This window comes from Ambystoma mexicanum, chromosome 11 (assembly GCF_040938575.1).
Source record: "Ambystoma mexicanum isolate Mex_15411 chromosome 11, UKY_AmexF1_1, whole genome shotgun sequence".
In the NCBI taxonomy this organism is placed as follows: Eukaryota; Metazoa; Chordata; class Amphibia; order Caudata; family Ambystomatidae; genus Ambystoma; species Ambystoma mexicanum.
This window is the reverse complement of record NC_090934.1, coordinates 166572631-166592122: the sequence shown is the minus strand read 5'-3', so window position 1 is coordinate 166592122 and position 19492 is coordinate 166572631. Positions and strand designations below refer to the sequence as shown.

General features: G+C 44.9%; 1 protein-coding gene across 14 annotated transcripts in view; it reads right to left on the bottom strand.

The window, feature by feature from the left end:
• The window catches only part of SRRM1 (serine and arginine repetitive matrix 1), a 935651-nt gene that overhangs the window by 308750 nt on the left and 607409 nt on the right, over positions 1–19492 (bottom strand). For all 14 annotated transcript variants that reach the window (XR_011279577.1, XM_069622717.1, XM_069622715.1 and 11 more), the window contains one exon: positions 4946–5081. Coding sequence is in view for 13 of the 14 variants with exons in the window: in XM_069622717.1 (XP_069478818.1) it covers positions 4946–5081 (136 nt within the window). In the remaining variant the exon portion in view is untranslated. The remainder of the gene's footprint in view (positions 1–4945; positions 5082–19492) is intronic.

Sequence of the window (19492 nt, the reverse complement as noted above, 5' to 3'; positions counted from 1 at the left end):
TCAAAACAGGAAATCATGCATTGATTATATTGAGGTATCTGTGGAACTAGCCTCAAGTTGTACGGGAGTAGAAACTGCTATGATGGATTTGAGTGATCACTGTATTTTATACACTGAAATTCTCCAAACCTGTTACAAGATCCACTTAGTACATTCATCTTGGAGGATAGGCCAGGGGCCTCTTTACGATGGAATCTGAAAACATGCCGAAAATTAAATGCAATTAAGAGCTTTGCGGACAACTGCATGAATGCTAAGGATCTAACTATAAAAGGGACGAGTTTAAAAACGCAAAATCTAATTATCACCACAATAGCCCTTATATACCTTGTAATACTTAAATCAAATGAAAAAGTAAAGCCTCCAGTTGTAGAGTTACTAGCTGCAAGAATTGGAACTCTGAAAAAAAAAGAATTATGAGATTGCTAATGTTATTAAAATCGGACTACATGAATCTGAATATCAAAATACAAAACGGAAGATTCTTAACAAATATAATAACATAAAAAATTACAGAATATATCTTCATCATACAATGAATCAAAGAATGATAGGAGCATTGTGTTCAAACGATAGGTGATCTACTTGGGCTCTCTTAAGATGTAACGAGCACTCAAGAATGACTGAGCAAACCACTAGTATAAGTGCAGAATTATGTACTCAATATTACAAGGATAAATTTGCATTACCAGAAAGATTCTCAACACTAGTGTCTGGTCCCTGGAAGACATCATATGGGCACTTACAAAGCTACAAAGCTTAATAAATCAAGAGCTCCTGGCCCTGATTGTATTCCGCCATGTGTATTAAAAGAAAATATGCAATTATGGGCACTGATGTTAAAACTTCACTTTGATGAGATTATACGCTCATCCTGTGTCCCATTGTCATGGCTACAATCGATTATACTTCCTATCCACAAAAAAGGCGCTAGAACTAACTCGGGAAATTTTCGTCCCATCGCCTTGATTGATGCGAGTGCTAAGATCTTCGCTATTCTATTACTACAGCAGCTAAAGGAGATTATAAACCATCGAGCTATCCTTTCTCCATTTCAGATAGGTTTTCGTGCTAGGATGGGAACGGCTCTGAATGCAACCGTTTTGGCGCATCTAATTGCCCAAATGAAAATTCAAAACTCGGGTGCCTTATACATGGCATCTGTTGATTTATCAGCAGCATTCGACTGTGTGATAAGGAATCTACTTTTGGGAAAAACTGGAGGAAAAACGTATCCCACATAACCCAATTGCATTGTTGGCCAAATTGCATCAAGGCACATCATATTTGGTTCGCATTAACGAGTCTGGTTCAACAACTGTCCCGATTCAACTGTGGTGGGGGTCAAACAGTGTTGCAACTTGGCGGCGACCCTGTTTAACCGTTACCTCTCGGACATTGAACAAATATGGAAATCTGAACTAACGTACCCAGCTAAACTTGGGCATTTGCGCATTCAATGGATTGCTTTTGCGGATGATGTGCTAATATTCGATCGAACTCCATATGGCCTACAAAAAAAGCTTGCAATATTTGCGGAATACTTATAGAAACACAATCTAACTTGCAACGTAGAGAAATCAAGTATTTTTATATTACAAAATATGAAAAAGACAATATCTACAATACAATGGTCCATTAACTCAATACCTATGCCCATTAATGTGAATATGAGATATTTGGGCTATGATGCGATACTCTCCTACAAAAAAAACATGGTCATCAAACTTAAATGCAAAAAAAGCTGTTTTGATTACACAGATGCGGATTGTTTTTATGAAGCACTGTAAATATTCAATAGCACCACTCTTGCAATTTTATATGCGGAAAGTGGAGGCTACTCTATTATATGGGCTTGACCTATGCCTGTGCAACATAGATGCAATTCTTGACCAAATTCAAGGTCAAATATGGAAAGCCGTACTAAGGTTATCAAATGCATTACCAAATTCTATCCTAAGACAGGAGTTTGGTATTTCAGCCTTATCGACCAGATTCTATTGGCGACAACTAACGAATTATGGAAAGATGTTATTCCCACCCCAGCAATCGCTTTATGAGGAATTTTCAATTATGATCAATAATTGAGAACCTAGTTCATTGCTTGCTTTCTCGAATCTTATGATTAAGAAACTTGACGAATGTGGTCTAAAACCAATAGATCTTGAATATTGTTCTGCTCATGTAAAGAAACGTTTATATGAGTATGACTGGCTAATTACATTGACAGACATGCATACAAAAAAAAATTATATGTTGAAACAGCAAAATTTGCTACAGCTAGAACACTGCGGAAGGCTTATTTGTTAAAATTTCCGGCTAAACAATATCGAGATTTGTATTTGAGATTTAAGCTCAATCAATTGCATACGTTTGAGAAAACAATCAACTGTAACAAGCATGATTTGCTGGGCCAGATACCATGGTGCAGATTTTGTGAGGGAAATAGCTGCATAGAAAATTTAAAACACCTAACCTTGTATTGTGCACACTTTGAAGCTTTAAGATACTCTCTTATTGGTCCGGAAGTGTTAGGGATGACACAAGAAGCGAGGGAATGGTGCTGGAAGAAGTTCATGGGGGGATACTCATTTAAAGTAATAGTCTCATTATGCATGTTCCTTGAGAAGTTTGTAGTGGAATTGGAGAGGAAGGAATGTCATCTGTAAAGGGTTATGTTTTCCTACATAATAAGGATAAAACACTAATAAAATACAATGCACAAAACTATTTGCTTATTGTTTTTTTTTGAGTATGTATAATCAATTTGATTTATGAAATGTGCATAAGAATTTATGTACTGTACAATGACATTTTTATGATTTGTTATTCTTTTTAAGATGTTGTAAAAGTTTGTTAACCTAACTAATAAACCACTTTTATTAAAAAAAAATATATAAATAAAAGATGCAGTTGAAGACGTTGGTTCCTGGCAGTTCCTGTAGATCTCACTGTTCCTGAGCCTCAGTCGTGGGGACAAGAGGGAGGATGTCGGGGGACTCCTGCACTACACGGGATCGTCAGAAAACACTGACAAAAACAGAGTCACTTCAGTTCGAGTAGCTGTAGTCAAGCACACAAGCTGGTGTCCTTCCCCCTGGTTAAACCGAACCAGCTCTGAGAATGGAATCCAGGTGGCTTACGAGTTGATTGGTCCCACTAACTCAAAAGGAAGAAGTCGTCCTTGAATGGGCTTCTCTGTTGAGAAGAACTTGGCAATTCGGACCTGCTGCAGGGCTTCACCAGGCAAACCAACGGTCCAGGAGTTGCAGCAGCCGTCCTCTTCTAGCTCATCTTTGGTTCTTTCATTCCAGTGGTCGACTCTGCTTTCCAGTCCAAGAGACTCGCCTTTTAAACAGTTTTCTCCCTTTCATTCCAGCCTAGCTGTTACTCACCAAGCAGGCTGGCTGTCCTTGCTGGACAGTCAGCCAGCCAATCACGCCAGAGTGCATTTGGGTCTCCTAGGAGACTAAGCACAGGGAGTTTCGGGCACCTCCCTCACTTCCTGCCCACCCCAGACACTCGGACACCAGAGGCAGTCTTCAGTCCTGAAGCTTGCCAAAAGCTTAGAAACAAAGGGACAAACCTGGTTTGGCACGCAGAGACAAACTCTGGAAGGACCTTTCTAAAAAGAAACGGCAAAAAAATAAGACAAGGACCTGTTTAAACAAAGGAGCTTAAGGTGCCATCTTGAAAAACATGGCTCCCGCGATTTCTAGCTACTGGTGTTCGCGGTCGGGAAAAATCATGGTAGTTCGTTGTAAAACCACTGCCACCAGCCATTTCGATAGGAAAGGGTAGCATTTGACTGCTACATGAGTATTTAGACACAGGGGATACTAGGTAACCCCTCCAGCACTCTATTGTAAGATAGCGTGTGCTGGGGTTTGGAATTTGGAAAGACTAGTAACGTTAATTTAACTTTACATTCTCTGGGGAACAGTAGTTCATTACAGAGAAGGTATTTAAACCTTTTGGAAGTCTAAAAGACGTCCTTGAGATCCTGCACTGAGGGTGCTGTGTAACGCACATTAAAAAGACGGCGCCTATGGAGTTATCTAAAACTCCATAATCAACGAACACAAGAGTAAAATACATGAAAGAGTGGGCTCACACTCTTTCCAGGTAAAAAAAAAACAAGTCCTCAAAATCCAGCAAAGTTGCTGGGGGTCTCTAAGGTGAAGGGAATTAGCACAATTATGAGAATTCTCTCCAACACTACACCTTTACCAATATTTATTTTGGTCTACTTTTATTTAAATAAACCCTTTAAATTTTACAAACCATAGTGTTTCAGGGTTTCTTTGGAACATATGCATCCTACAATTTCTTTGTACCAAGCAACAGCCTCTCTCCCTCCTAAGATAAACCTGGCTGCTCTGTCTACGCTACCAAATGTTCTCAGGTGGTACAGCCTTATACTAAGTGGATTTATGTACTGCCTCAGATGTATGGTTTTATGAAGCCCTTATTTGGACTTCTTGTTTAGGAAAACTAGACTAAAACTTCAACAAGGAAAGAACAATTAAGGAAGTCTTTCATAACACAAGCAGTATGTAATAGCTATGTTGCATCAAAGGAAAATTGGTATAGCAATATTCAGCCGGAAAACTGAAACAGCCACAGCATCCATTTAAAAAATACAGTGTCCGACATATATTTAATAAAATTGGTAATGTGAATAGTCTGGGAGTAAGAATGAAAACAGTAAAAGACAATATCTTTACTCAATAGCAGTTGGGGTTGCTTAAATATTTATACTTCCGTAAATTCATTTAGTCTTAATAGTTTAATAATTCAATAATTCAGTTACCTAATTTGCAAATTATAACCACCCTCATGGCCAGTACAAGCTGTACATACAATAGCAAGTTATTACGCTATGAACTAAAACAGTAGTCACTTATAGTTCAGTTTAAAATTAGGACAAGCTGTTAACCAATACCGAGGGGAAAACTCCTTTTGACGTCTTCGTGAAGGGGATGGAGTCCTTGAGCCCGAATGATGCCTGCGACGCGCCATTTCACCATTTTTCACATTCCGTTTTGGTCTTTCCTCAGACGACGACGAGGAGCCAGAATCTTTAAAAAAAAAAAAGAATTAAAAAAGGTTACTTTAACAAACGTGCACACTAAACCCATATGCAGGCAATAGGCGATATGTCCAATCTCGCAGTAAAAAAAGATTAATTTTATATAGAAATAAAATGTGACTAATTGAATTACAGTACTGTTTGTTCCTCAGATTTTCAGCGGTTTATGGGCTTCGTTGTGCTTGGACTCCAAGAACATGATGTACGGTGCTACAAATAAGTTAAAGCTCCATGAGCAAATGACCAGGCACATGAATCTTGCTCAGCAAAATATCGTGCGGTCGCCATCTCAGATCTTACTCTCAACACTACCGTTCCTATACCTCCTCTCCACACTACACTGACACTACAAACTTTCTACACACTAACCCTTATAACGCCTGTCCCCACTATACTACGCCACCACACTACACTATCCATATGCCTTTTCTCTCTTGTCAATATTACACTACCCCTGCACCGCTTCTCCACACTTCTGTTCAGAAAGGTTTTATTTTCAGTTACACCTATATTACACTTTAGAATAGTGGAACACAATTCAAAGGTAAGCAATAACTTAGTCACTTTTCACAATGGCAGTATGCACTTCAAAGAGAAGTAATAACTGCGTATTACACATTTAGAATGGCAGACTATTCAAGGCGAGTAAAACCCTATTGCTAATACACTTACACTTTTCAGGAATATTTAGTTATACCAATGTTACTTTTCAGAATAGTGGAACACAATTCTAAGGGAAGCAAGAAGACTTGAGAAAGGCAGTAAGCAGGTTGTGGTAAGGAAAACCTAATGTTACACATTTAGAATGGCAGTATGCGATCCAAGGTGAGGAAAACCAAATCCTCTTAGTAATACATTGTTACACGTATTCAGTTTTGTTACAGAGAATTCTCAGTTCTGTGTCAATTCCCTTCAACCTTCGAGATCCCCAACTCTTTTGCTGGACTTTAGGACTTTTTTAATTTTTATCCTGGAGAGAGATACCTGTTTCCCACTCTCTCATGTATATCACTGATTTAAACGGTGCTTATTTTGGTTATGGAGCTTGACAAACTCAATAGGCATCATCTTTTTACATTGTGACACACAGCACCCCAAGTGCAGGTTTACATATATTATCTTGGATAACTACTGTTTACAAGATCAGTGAAGTGAAACTGACTTTACTTACATTTGTAGCTTTGTAAACCCAGCACACACCATCTTACAATAGGGTGCTGGAGGGGTTACTTGGTATCCCTTTTGTCTAGTTTCTCCTGTAACATTTTTATGTTACCCTTTTCTACAATTAATGGCTGCTAGGGAGAAGTCTCAGAAATGTTCTAATTCTTCTCTACCTTGGAGACCCCCAGCTCTTTTGCTGGACTTTAGGACTTTTCATTTTTATCCTGGAGAGAGCGAGATGTTTTTCCCACTCTCTCATGTATTTTACTGTGATTTAAACTGCGTTTCTTTTGGAAATGGAGCCTGACAAACTCCATAGGCATCATCTTTTTACATTGTGACATATAGCACCTTCAGTGAAGTTGCACTGGGAAGTCTTGTAGATTGCCCCAAGGTTTAAATACCTTCTCTCGGATGCTGGAGGGGTTACTTAGTATCCCCTTTGTCTAGTTTCTAAAGTACATTTTTATGTTAACCTTTCTACAATAGCTGGTGGCAGTGGTTTACTTTTTACTACCATTAGGAGTTTTTAACACGGGCTGCGTTCGCAGCTGCAGTAAGCACACATGGGTGCCCATTTTATTAAAATTGGCCAGGTCTTTTTTCGCCATTTCTTATCGGGAAGGTCCTTCTTGAGATTTACTCTGTCAGGAAACATCATGGTAGTTTATTGTAAAACCACTACCACCAACCATTTCGATAGAAAAGGGTAGCATTGAATGCTCCATGAGTTTCTAGACACAGGGGATACTAGGTAACCCCTCCAGTACTCTATAGAAGGCAGTGTGTGTTGGATCTAGGAATTTAAACAGACTAGCAAAGTTAATTTAACCTTACATTCTCTGGGAAACAGTTTATCATAGAGAAGGTATTTAAACCTTTGGGACGTCTAACAAAGACATTGCTGTGTCACTGCACTGAGGGTGCCGTGTAACACATGAAAAGATGCCTATGGAGTTATTTTAAAGCTCCATAATCAAAGAACACAAGAGTAAAACACACACAAAAATACATGAGGGGGGAGGGAGGGGCCTCACTCTTTCCAGGTAAGGAAATCAAGTCCTCAAAATCCGTCAAAGTTGCTGGGGGTCTCTAAGTTGAAGGACACCTTCTCTAACAGTGGAACAACTATTCCAGGTAAAAACCTATAACTACTTTTGTGATAACACACAGTTATGTCAGGTGAATAAATCCTAAGGCTGTAATATTCATTTACAGTGCTTTTGATATCAGTGTAACACTGATTGAGATAAACAGTAACTCTGGTAACTTATTTTTGGATGGCGCACAGCTAATTTAAGTCAAGTAAAACCCATATCGTTTTTATTTCTCACAAGGAGTCCAGGTTAGATCTTTCCCTACTATACAAGTGACAGATGTATGACTTATAAGGGAAAGTTAGAACCACTGACTCTGCGTTAGATAGCACAGGGAAAGTAAATCCTAATGTTGCACTTTACTGAATGACTATTCTAGGTAGGCAACAACCTAATACAGACTTATTCTTAACAGGTAACTGCAAGTCAGCGGAAGCAAGACCCAGTTGGGGGACACTCCTACAATTACCCTGCAGGAATGATCTGGTGAAACCAACCCTTTACTTTTGGGAAGAGGCACAACCTAATCACAGGACAGTAAAAATAACTTCACATCTATTTTCTATTAGAATGGCAAAACAGTCTCTAATAAAGAAAAGATGTTAACCATTCTTTTGAGAATAACCAGGTTACTCACTGTAGGGACCACCTTACTCCTAGTCATTAGTCCCCTTTCCTCCATACTTATGGGACATCTCTCCGTCCTGTGGGACGGGACCGGAGCACTTTGTAAAAAGCATCCAAAAAATGTTTTAAAAAACGTGTCCTTCCTCTCTTTCTTCCGCGGGGCCCGGCAGGCGGCCGTAACCCCTCTCACCTTGGATCCGCCCCATGCATCGCCCATCAGTCCTTTTCTATCGCCAGGTCAGAGACCTATTAGCAATAACGGAGGAACCTTATTAGAGGGGACGGCGGGCGGGCGTATGGAGGAAAGGGGACTAGACTAGGAGTAAGGTGGTCACTACGGTGAGTAACCTGGTTACACTCCTACGTCCCGTCCCCTTTCCTCCATACTTATGGGAGATTCCCAAGCACACCTAACCGGAACTACGGGTGGATGGAAAATCCCCTTTCTGAAAAAGGTTCTTCAGCACAGCCTGACCAGACTGAGCATCAGCTCTTGAGCTCATGTCAAGACAATAATGCAGATGGGGAGGCCCAAGTAGCTGCCCTAGCGATGGACTCCCAGGGGACATATTTCTGAAAAGCAACCGCGGATGCCTTGCCCCGCACCAGATGTGCATGAATACACTTAGGAGGCTACCGCCCTTGGACGGTGAAAGACTCCGTAATGCAGGCGGCGATCCACCGGGAAATCGCTGCCTTAGATGCCTGCTTACCCTGAGGGTTACCAAAAGTCACAAATAGTTGAGAAGAACTCTTAAGCTCAGATGTTCTGTCCAGATAGAACGTAAGAGCCCTCCTGACATCGAGACAATGCAGAACCCTTTCTGCCTCTGAGGCAGGGTTCGGAAAAAAGACCGGCAGGGAGATCAAATGATTCAGATGGAACTCAGATACCACCTTCAGCAGGAAAGCAGGTTTTGTCCTTAGGACTACTTTATCCTTGTGAAAGACCAAAAAGGGGTGCTCCACTGACAAGGCCTGGAGCTCACTCACCCGCCTCGCTGACGTAACGGCGACCAAAAAGGACACTTTCCAGGATAGGTACTTGAGGTCCACCGTGGCCATTGGTTCAAAAGGCTTCTGGCACAACGCTGTCAGGACTACATTTAGATCCCACGGCGGGTACGAATTGGAGGGTAGAGGCGTGTCAAGCCTGCAAAATGCCTCTTAACCACTGGATTACACAGGGAGTAAGAGCATTGGTCTGTAGAAAGGTAAGCGGACACCGCTGAAAGGTAAGTTCTGCATGACAGAACATGAACACCCGACGCTGCTAAGGAGGATACGAAGGACAACACTATCAATCGTAGCCCCCCTTGGGTCCAACTGTTTTTCCAAACACCAATGACAGAACCTGAGCTATTTACTTATGTATTGGGATCTAGTCGAGTGTTTCCTGGCTGCCTGGATAATACGCATGTTATCCGCAGACCAGTTAAGATGTTCTAAAGACTTGAACTCAGGCACCACGCCGCCAAGCTGAGCAATTGTGGGGAGGGGTGCCACAGCTGCTGTTCCCCCTGGTGAAGAAGATCAGGAGTCACTGGCAACCTGATCGGCGGAAACACAGACAGGTGTTTAAGTTCTGAGAATCAAAACCTGGCCGGCCACCACAGGGCTATGAGTAGAAGGGAACAGTTCACTGAGTTCTTCAGCTTGGAAATTGCTCGGTGAACTAGAGGCAGAGGCGGGAAGGCGTAAGCTCTCATGTTGTGCATGGGTTCTCGAGAGCATCCCCCAGAGAGGAGGCTCCCATCCCCCCTCTGGAGGCATACTGAGGAAGCTTCTCGTTTACCGCTGAAGAGAAGAGGTCCACCTCCGGTGTGCCCCAACGCAAGAAAATCCATGAGAGGACCTCTGCCTTCAACTCCCACTCGTAGCTGACCACTGTCCGCCGGCTGGGAGCACCCACTGTGACTTTCAGCTGGCCCGGGATGTGCACTGCAAGCAGCCAAACACCATGAAGCACAGCCCACTCCCAAATCTGGATGGACAGATTCACGAGAGGGGGAGACTTGGTTCCCCCTTGCATGTTGATGTAATACATCGACACCACATTGTCCGTGCGTATGCGGACCACCTTGTTGGCTAAGATCGGTCTGAACGCTCTGAGCGCTAGGAAGATTGCCAGAAGCTCTAAATGATTTATGTGGAGGAGCCTGTCCTGAGGCGACCAGAGTTCCGAGACCTGAAGAGGATCGAATGTCACACCCCACCCCAGGAGGGAGGAGTCCGGCGTGATCGTCACTGTAGGGGCTGGGTCCTGAAACCCTGCACCCACCGACAGGTTGCTGAGAGATGACCACCATTTCCAAGTCCTCTCTGAAGGAAGCCGGAATCATTATCAGCATGGAGTCTGGGTCCACAGCCTGACGCTAAGAACTCCGAAGAGCCATCTGAGTCCGCCTCATCTTGAGGCGAGCAAGAGGAAAAGCCAACACGCACAAGGCCATGAGGCCCAGAAGCCTCTGGAACCACCAGGCCGACATGCTCTCCGACTGCGCAAACAACCGACAGGTGGCTAACAGATCCGCCATTCTGTCCCCGGTCAGGTACACTCTGCAGTCGATCGTGTTCCAGCGAAAACCCAGGAAAATAAAGTCCTTCGAGACCGTCATGGAAGATTTCCACCAGTTCACCGACAGCCCAAGATGGAACAGGAGCTGAAGGAGGGACTGAAGATTGCCCGCTGCTTTCAACGGCCAAGTACTGCGTAAGAGCCAGTCGTCCAAATACGGATACACATGGATACCCTGCAGACAAAGATAGGCCGCAATCACCAACATCTTCGTGAAGACACGCGGCGCAGAGCTGAGGTCAAAAGGAAGCACTTGAAACTGGAAGTCCTCTCCCAAAGAGAAACGGAGATATCTCCTGTGTGGATTCCAAATCAGAATATGCATGTACGCATCCTGAAGATCCACCACACTGAGCCAATCGCCCCTCTGCAAGGAGGACCGTATCTGGCTGGGCGGGATCATCTTGAATTTCTCTTGGGGTAGGAAAAGATTGAACTGGGAAAGGTCTACGAGGGGAACGGGTCCCACAGCTCTGAGGTCCAGAAGTTTCTGAACCTTGGCTTTGAGGGAGGGCCGACAGCTGAAAAGGAAGGTTGAAGGGTGGGGTAGGGTAGGGGTAAGCGGAAGCCCGCCTGAGCGACTGACAAGACCATCTGTCGTTGGTGATGGTCTGCCACACCTCCCAATGAGACGTGGCAGAACATTTCTGCCACGTCTCATTGGGGCGAACAAATTACTCATGTTCTTTTGGAAGAATTATTCTATATTATTTTATTTTATTTTCCTCCCACCAGGGTCTTGTGCGAGCGCGGAGAACCTTCATTTTGTAGGTTTTTCGGTGGTGTTGCCACCTGAAGCTGAGGAGGAGGGTGAGGAACAGCAGAAAAACCAAGTCCGTTGTTGCCTATGGAGGTTATTCCCCGAAGGGGTATCCGCTCTGCGAGATTTCCGATCTCGGAAGCCTCTAAAGCCAGAGGAGGGTCGGCTTTGCAACAGTCTCTGGGTTTTGAAAGGGGTCTTAACAAGGACCGACAAGGACTTGGCTGTCTGAGTGCTATCCTTCGTCTTGGTGAGCTCTACATCTGTTGTAGAATGTAAGAGCTCCTTACCATCGAACGGATGGTCCAACACCTTGTCCAGCACTTCTTTTTAGAATTTGGTGGCATGCAGCCACGCCTGTCGTGAGGTGGTAACCCCCAGCATAAAGCCCCGAGCCGAGGTGTCTACGTGATGAGCCGCAGCCTCCAGGAGATCCTCGGCCAAGACCCTGGCGTCGGATAATCCCCCTTTAAAGTCTTCTAGCTTCTCGACCGGGATGAACTCTTCAAACTCTGCTAACACCAGTTCGGCATTGGCCTGTCTGAGCTGCAAGGCCGAGTTGGCGAGAATTTTCCTCCCAAGGGAGTCAAGGAGCTTAACCTCCTTTCCCAGAACCCGAGTAGCCGTCGTGGAAGAGGATGCTGCAGGCCTGGACTGCAAAGTGGCCGCAGCCACCACTGTGGAGGAGGGGGGCGGACAAGATGACAGGGCCACCTCTTCCGAAGAATGCAGCCTGTATCGCGCGTCAATTTTCTTATTGACGAAAAGTCCAGAAAGTGGCTTTTCCCAGACCCTGCGGACCTCGGCCAGAACGTCGTCCTGCAAGAACAGGCCTGTATGCTCCAAAGGAGACAGGGTAAACGCCCCAGAAAGCACGCCCTCCTTCGGAGCGGGTGCCTCGGGCACCGGATCATCTAAGAAGCACATCATGTCCAGTACCCGGTCATGTGTCACGCTCACCTGATTCCCACGGAGGCGCAGGTCTGGATTCGAGTGCTGATGCTTCTTCAATGGTGAAGCGCAGGACTCTGAGGATGGACAGGTAGGGTCCTTCTACTCTGGCTTCTCTGGCTCGCAGGAATATTCCCCTGTGCGTGAAAAGTGAGTATTACCTACTGACGGAATAATGCTCAAGCCTCCCACTCCCTTCCAACCCTCCACAATACCCTTCCACGATTCCCCGTGAAGTCTCACCTTAGGGTCTGGAAGGATGAGTTCTCCATCCTGCTTCTGATGCAGGGGCGCGTTGAAACCCAGTTACTTCACTGGATTGAGGTTTGATGGGACTTCAAATAAGCTTGACTATTCAGGTAAGGCGCTGTAAGAGTTCTGTAGCAAGTTCAAAAGTTCAAGCTTAATAATAATGTTCATTGTCTAATTGCAGCAAGCGCTAACGCTTATGTCTTTTTCCCCTTAGGGGCCGGATTTCGGAATGCCGGAGATATGGCGCCGACCCGAAGTGAAACGTGCAGTTCCAGTAAATGACAGGTAAGTTCTGGATGAGCGTTCGGGTAATGTCTTTGCATTCGCTCATTCAATGTCTTTGTCTTTTTTCCCCATAGGGGCCGCGGTCCGGAATGCCAGGAAGCGGCAGGACCCGAAATGAAATGGGAATGACCAAACAGGTAAGTCTTAGAAGGAAACTGAGCTTTTCCTATTCCCTTCCTTCTCTCACCTTGTGTTCTTGTCTTTTTCTCTCTAGGCTCTGGGAAGTGGCTGCGGATCCGGATGATCGCTGCTGAAGATGGAGGTGCCCAGGAAAGGTGAGTGAAATGCAGCGCTGCAGCGATCGAAGCGAAATGCTTTTAAAAATGACGTCTTCCCTTTCAGGATCGTCGGTGTGATGTCTCCGTGATGCAGCTTTAGCAGGTAAGGTCTTCTTTCTCCCCAATTCTCTCTTATCTCCCTTTGCAGGTGACCCAGGATGCTGACAGGCGTGGCTGAAGTCCAGATGCAGGAGCTGACACGGTGAGCGTCCAGCTGCGAGGAGCAGAACAACGCAAAGCGTGAGTTGCTGATCGGGCATGGTTTAAATAGCGTTGGAAGAAGTTCCAGGTATGTATCCTTCCACCGATCAGGTATGTATCCTTCCCCGACCACACCCAGGTGGAAAGTAGTCACACAGGTAAAGTAGTTCCATTCAGGCCTCAAGAGGGCCTGGATGTAGCAGCATGGTCTGCATCATGTAAGTGCATATTAAAACACTTGAACACATGTCTAAGCTTTATGAGCCTGGCGCCTAAGGCGCCAGGACTGTGTCCAAAGGGCCCCAGCTTTTTCCCGCTGGCACTTCCCTGGGGGAAATGATGCCTGCCTCTGGGGTTGCTGGGTCGGACCTGGCTCCTTGGAGGTAGGCATCATGACATCATGAAAAGCTCTAATAGAGCGGGGCAGGTCCTCGGCGTTCTGAACGCATTGCGCGTCATCCGACAGGTCAGGGTCCTGCTGAGCCGTGTCGGGCGCTGCCTTGTCCACGGGGGACAATGGGGGCAAAGGCGGAAGAGTCGGGGAAGGCACCGTAGGCAAGGGAGGTGCCGGCGGAACCACCGGAGGAACCGGAGGCGCGGGCGGACATATCTCCCTAAAAAGCCCTTTGAAATATTCCCTCATGGGGTCGGTACGCATGAGCGTTTGAAATTTGCCGGAAAAAAAGGCGTGGTCCTGGCGGGAACGGGCGCCATTTTATCATCGCCTGAGGGGGAACTGCGGCATGTGAGGAAGTGATGCAGTGGGCCCGGTCGATGGATCAGGGGTCTTAACTTTAGCCTTAACATAAGGAACCTCAGCAGAGCCGGTACTATGAGGCCTGAAATGTTTCTGCGACATACCAACTGCTAAATTAGCCTTCTCAGGAAGGACCTCGGCACTGCCGGTAAAAGAAGAACTTTCCTTCTTGACCCCCTCAACAGATCTGGTGTTGCCACCAGAGCGGGAACGGTGAGAAAAAACCTTCACCGATAAGGGCTTGTCAGGCCCCTCAGAAATGTTGGTAGCTTTAGCCTCTGTATAAGGGACCTCAGACTCCAGTCCGGTAACAGCCTTATTCGCGCGGGGCTCGAACATTCGTTCGGTGACACCAAGCCCAACCAAGCCCTCAGGGCGCACCCCGGTCTTATTCTTGAGGGAAGCCGATAGAGAGGCCTCAGAGCGAGCTCCGTTACCCCATGACTCAGTAGAACTGGGTCTACAAACAGCCCCCACAGGGGAGGCCTCGAAGCGTGCTTTGGTATCCACAGGCCCCTTACGGAGACCCTCGGAGAAAACTCTGGTACAATTATTAGGCCCAACTGGCATCTCAGGGCAATCCCCGGTGACAGAGCGATCAACGCTCCTCCCGGCCCGGTAGGAACCCGGAAAGCTGTCTCTCAGCCGGGAGTGCTTTGAAAAGTAAAGAACTTATTGGGCGTTTCTTCTTTTCGTCGATGAAGGCCTAAAAATCCGAAGGAGGAGTTTGTTGGAACACCTCCCACTGCTCCAACCGACATAAGTGCCCGGACCGAAAGGGAGTCGCAGTAAAAACAGGAGTCCCAACGGTGATCCGGACCCAAACATTCTAAACAAAGAGGATGGGGATCCGCACTCGCGAAGCGTCGGTGACGCGATGAACAATCTGGAAAATCTAGTTTGAACGACATACACAAACTAGTACACGATCGCTAGCGAGAGCCAGAGAGGAAAAAAGGGAAGAATATCTTCCGCAGATGCAAGTGTGTCAAATTTCGAACGAGCGGAGAAAAGGACTGATGGGCGAAGCACAGGGCGGAGCCAAGGTGGGCGGGGTTACGGCCACGTGCCGGGCCCCGCGCAAGAATGAGGAAGGACACATTTTAGAAAACAAAAATGTGGATGCTTTTTACAAAGTGCTCCGGTCCCGTCCCACAGGACGGAGAGATGGCCCATAAATATGGAGGAAAGGGGACGGGACGTAGGAGTATAGTGCATCACACATTCAAGATAAGTAAGAGTTACAGTTACCAATCAACCAACTCTTTATAAGCAAGTCATTTTTAAACACTTATTTTCTTTTCTAGGCAAAAGGTCCAATCCCTTGAAGGGTCTTTCCCTTACTCTTGGAGCATGAGTGTTCTCAGTGGCAGAAGGGGGGTCATTAGGACTAGTGACCAACAGGCAGTGTCAGAATGGGTTCTTTAGTAGCAAAAGTAGGAGTTCCTTAGGAAAACTGGGCAAACAGGCGAGTACTCGACTTTAGAGTTAGAAGAGTCCAATGGCTACGCAGAAGACCCCATAGTAGGATTATAGCAGTGGGACTGGGTGAACTGGATGAGAGGCCTCCCCATCACAGCAAACACCACACAGCTACACATACATCCTAAGAGACATAAGGTAAGTACATACCCAAGCCACCACAGTACCTCAGCATTGATGGAGGACTTCAGGGTCTGCAGCCAAATACCCAGTCAGTGGATTCCTTGTCGTGGTGACTGAGAACAAGACCTCAGAAGGAACTTTGCAGCAGGGATCGATGAAGGCTCTGGGCAAGGTTTCCCTCATGGCTGAATGCAGTTCTGCGGATTTCGCACCTTTTCAAGGAACAGAAGAAAACTGAAAATCGCTGTGGAATTCTCATCATTCCAAAGATCCAGCACTCTGTTGAGGGGACTTTTCAGAGTCTTCGGGTCTCTTGAGATCCACCAGGATGCCCACGAACTTTCAGCGAGATTCGAAATTCGGGAGACTGTGCACCGCACAATGGCTCGAGGAATTGCAGCAATGCAAGGTTGCAGCAACGTGTGGGATGGCTCAAAATGCAGGAATTCTTGAGTCTAGTGGTTCTCACCAGGCTCTGGGTCATTTTCTGAGTCCACCGGTCGATTGGAAAGAAGGGCTACAGCAGGCTCTCCGGAAATCGTTTCAGCTGATTTTTTGTTCCTCATCCATCATCCTTTTCGGTTTCAGTTGTCTTTTCTTCAGCTTCCAGGTTTGCAGTATTTATCAGGAACTACAGCACAACCTCTGCATTCCCTCCCCGCATTTTACAAGAAGGGAGGTTTGGTTGTCCAATCAGGACAGCCAGGCCCCCATTGAGATTTGTCCCCATTCAAGCAAGGCATAAGACAAAGGGCTGGGGAGTTTTAGACTCCTCCCTTGCTTCCATGGGACTCCCGCCAAAGATAAAAATCACACAAAGGAATTTCTTGCCCTGGATGTCAGGGGAAGGAACAAGAAACGACAAGAAACACTAAAATGGCAAAAAAAGAAGACAGGGCCATTTGGTAAAATGAGCACCCTTAGGTGCCTTTACTGCAGCTGTGAACACAGCCCGTGGTAAAGGTGCACCAAATTAATACAAGTTATCACTGCAACCAGCCATTGAAGGTAAGCCTGTTCCTGTAACAGAATTGTTGGTTTTAGTGTGAAAGGGGATACATTATATCCCCCCAGCAATCCACATAAGGTGGGGTGTGCTGGCTTCACAGAATAAAATGTAAAAGAAATCCAAAGATCCTTTCTACCATTGGGAACTGTAGTTCTCTCAAGGTTAGCAAAAGAAAGTTAAAAAGGGGAGCTCCAAGGCATACCCAGCAACAACAGACACAATGTCAATAAGTTGTTAAAGAGGATGACTTTAAAAAGACTATGGAGTCTCAAATAAATGACACCCATAAAGTCATGCCTAAGTCAGGGGGGTTAGGGTACTGCTTCTGTGGGATATTTTGACCCATCCCAATTTGCCCCACTTCATCACTTTACAAATGGGGAAAGAAACACCAAAATTGGATGCGGTAACCCCTGTGTGAGCAAAAATCTGTAAAACTATTTGTGTCACAACCACAAAAGGCTGCCCACCCTGCCACACAGTCAGGGTTGGTTGGGGCGAGGGGGGTTAAAACAGCATTCTCACTGCAGGAGCATGCCAGTGGGCTTTGTCACATTCAACATGGAGCAAAACAGCAGGATTGTGCTAAAAACCGAAAATGCCTTTTAAAATGTAACTTTGCAACCTTCAAAGTGCTGTTTTGGCGCTAGATCCATTCATTTCCAGTGAATCATTGAAATTAAAAGGGTACTACTAAGACTGCAAGGAAATCCCAGCACTCAAGGTAAGAACTGGTGGTGAATAAAATGTATGTGCTGCATAGGAAAAGCGGATTTAAAAAGACTCAGTTTAAAAGTTCTTTTTCAGGAAGGAAGTGCAACATCGCCTGTTTTAGAGCAGGTTTTGTTGAAAGGCCTAATTCTGTAAGAAATGTCAAGATTGCTAAATGTCAAAATCCACCTATAAACTGTGTTTATTATATATTTTAATGAAAGATGTAGGCAACTTCAAGTTAAAACCCAGTATTGAGTTAATTAACTATTTAATTTTGATCTAACAGGCTCAGCCTGGGAAATGGTGACACCTCACTGCTGGCAGGAAAGGACTAATTGCTACTGGGAGGTTTTCATATACTCATGATAAAGAACTCGGAATTTTGTCTGGGCCCCAGCCAAAGACAATGGCAGGCTTGAACACTCATCCCTAACGGGGAGGGGCAGGACACTTCACTCTCAAGGAAGAGGACTCCCACCCTGATCATAGGAATTTGATAGCTGTTGCCAGTTGAAAGAAAAGTAAAAAAAAAAAAAAAAAAACAGCTAAGGACTTTTGGTGGTTAAATGCCTATTTGTAATTAGGGTTTAAAGACCAACTTTGCCACAAGGAGGATACACCTAAAAGTTGTTAGTTGTAAATCTAATTTTATTCTCTTTCTTTGAAGACGTGATTGAACCCTGTACTGCAGAGGAAAGAAAAGTTATACAAAAACATTAATTGTGCAGAGACTATTGATGCTGCAAATCTAATATTGTATGACCGTGTTGCAGGGGTGATTGCACAGATATGTACCGAATTAGGAATTGTTAGGCCAAATCTTTAGGTTTAAAGTTGGCAAAATTCCACAGAAAGACAAAGCCAGGTCTCACCAACGTGGGAGTTTGATGTAAAAGTAACCCACAAAATATGTAATGTATGCGTCCGATTTTATTAGGTCAATTATAGAAATGTGTATTTGTGGGAAAGTTAAATGTTGGTCCAAATAACTGTGGGAGTTTCCCCAAGTCACATCATAAAATATTACAGCCCTATCCGTCTTCCAACCAGAAAAAGGAAAGTGCCTTTGACCACTAATAGCCTTGTGGGTATTAAGTCTGCCCCTACCATAAACTGAGTGATGTACTTGGCAGGATAAATAAGGGAACCTCACAACACACAGACACTGATTCCGGACTCCATCCCGATTTCTGCATGGTGCCTTGTTCCAGAATTCATCTTGTAGCTGATTCCAGACTTCTTTGAAAGGCCAAGGCCTCAGCATTTGCTGAACTCTTTTCAGCTAGGCCTAAAACATCCAAAACTTAAGGGAAGAAATTCTTATCCAGTTTGGCTTGCTACCACTAATACCTGCTGAAACTCGCCATCCCACTGATCTACAGTGTCCAGCAACCAGAAGGGCAAATTCCATCCAATCCAGCATGAGGTGCTAGTCCAATTAACCAGAACCGCCTAGCTGATAATCCCACCAGAAGTGCCCTGTCTGTAGACCCGATCCGTGATGACCAGAACCTGACCGTCCAATCTTAATTTACAGTGGACTAAGTATAAATAGGAATCATAGCAAACCATAGGATATCTTGTCTTACCTTGTCCTATCCCCATCGCTCAACCTATCCCATCTTGAACTTAAGAACCTCTAATATTGTCAGACTCATTTTGCAACCCTGTTTGTAATCCCTAGTGTTAGCGCCGATTTTCGCTCATTTCTTTTTCTTGCACATAAGCCAATAGTGATTTGGATTAAATAAAGTAATTCCCATAAAAGAAAAACGGACTATCCGCCACGTGAAGGGTTACAATCGGCCGTGCGTAACTGTGGAGATTCATGGGTGGCATTCTTCTTTTTCTTAGCATTAATATAGTTTAAGTAAAAGTAACCTGTCATATTTGAAACAGATTTCTGTTTTTCTCTGTTCATTTATTTCAAAAACGCCTCCCATTCAAACTTGCATAACCTCCTCAATGTTATAACTAGAGACTTAATTTCAACTCTGAGTTAAACCTAAGACCTGTAGCTTCATCCCTACCCTAAAACCGCATCCAGAAACCGTGTCTTTGACAAGTTTTTATTACATAGTGAAAATTAGGCGGGAATTCGCAATGTTGCTAAAGTTTTACA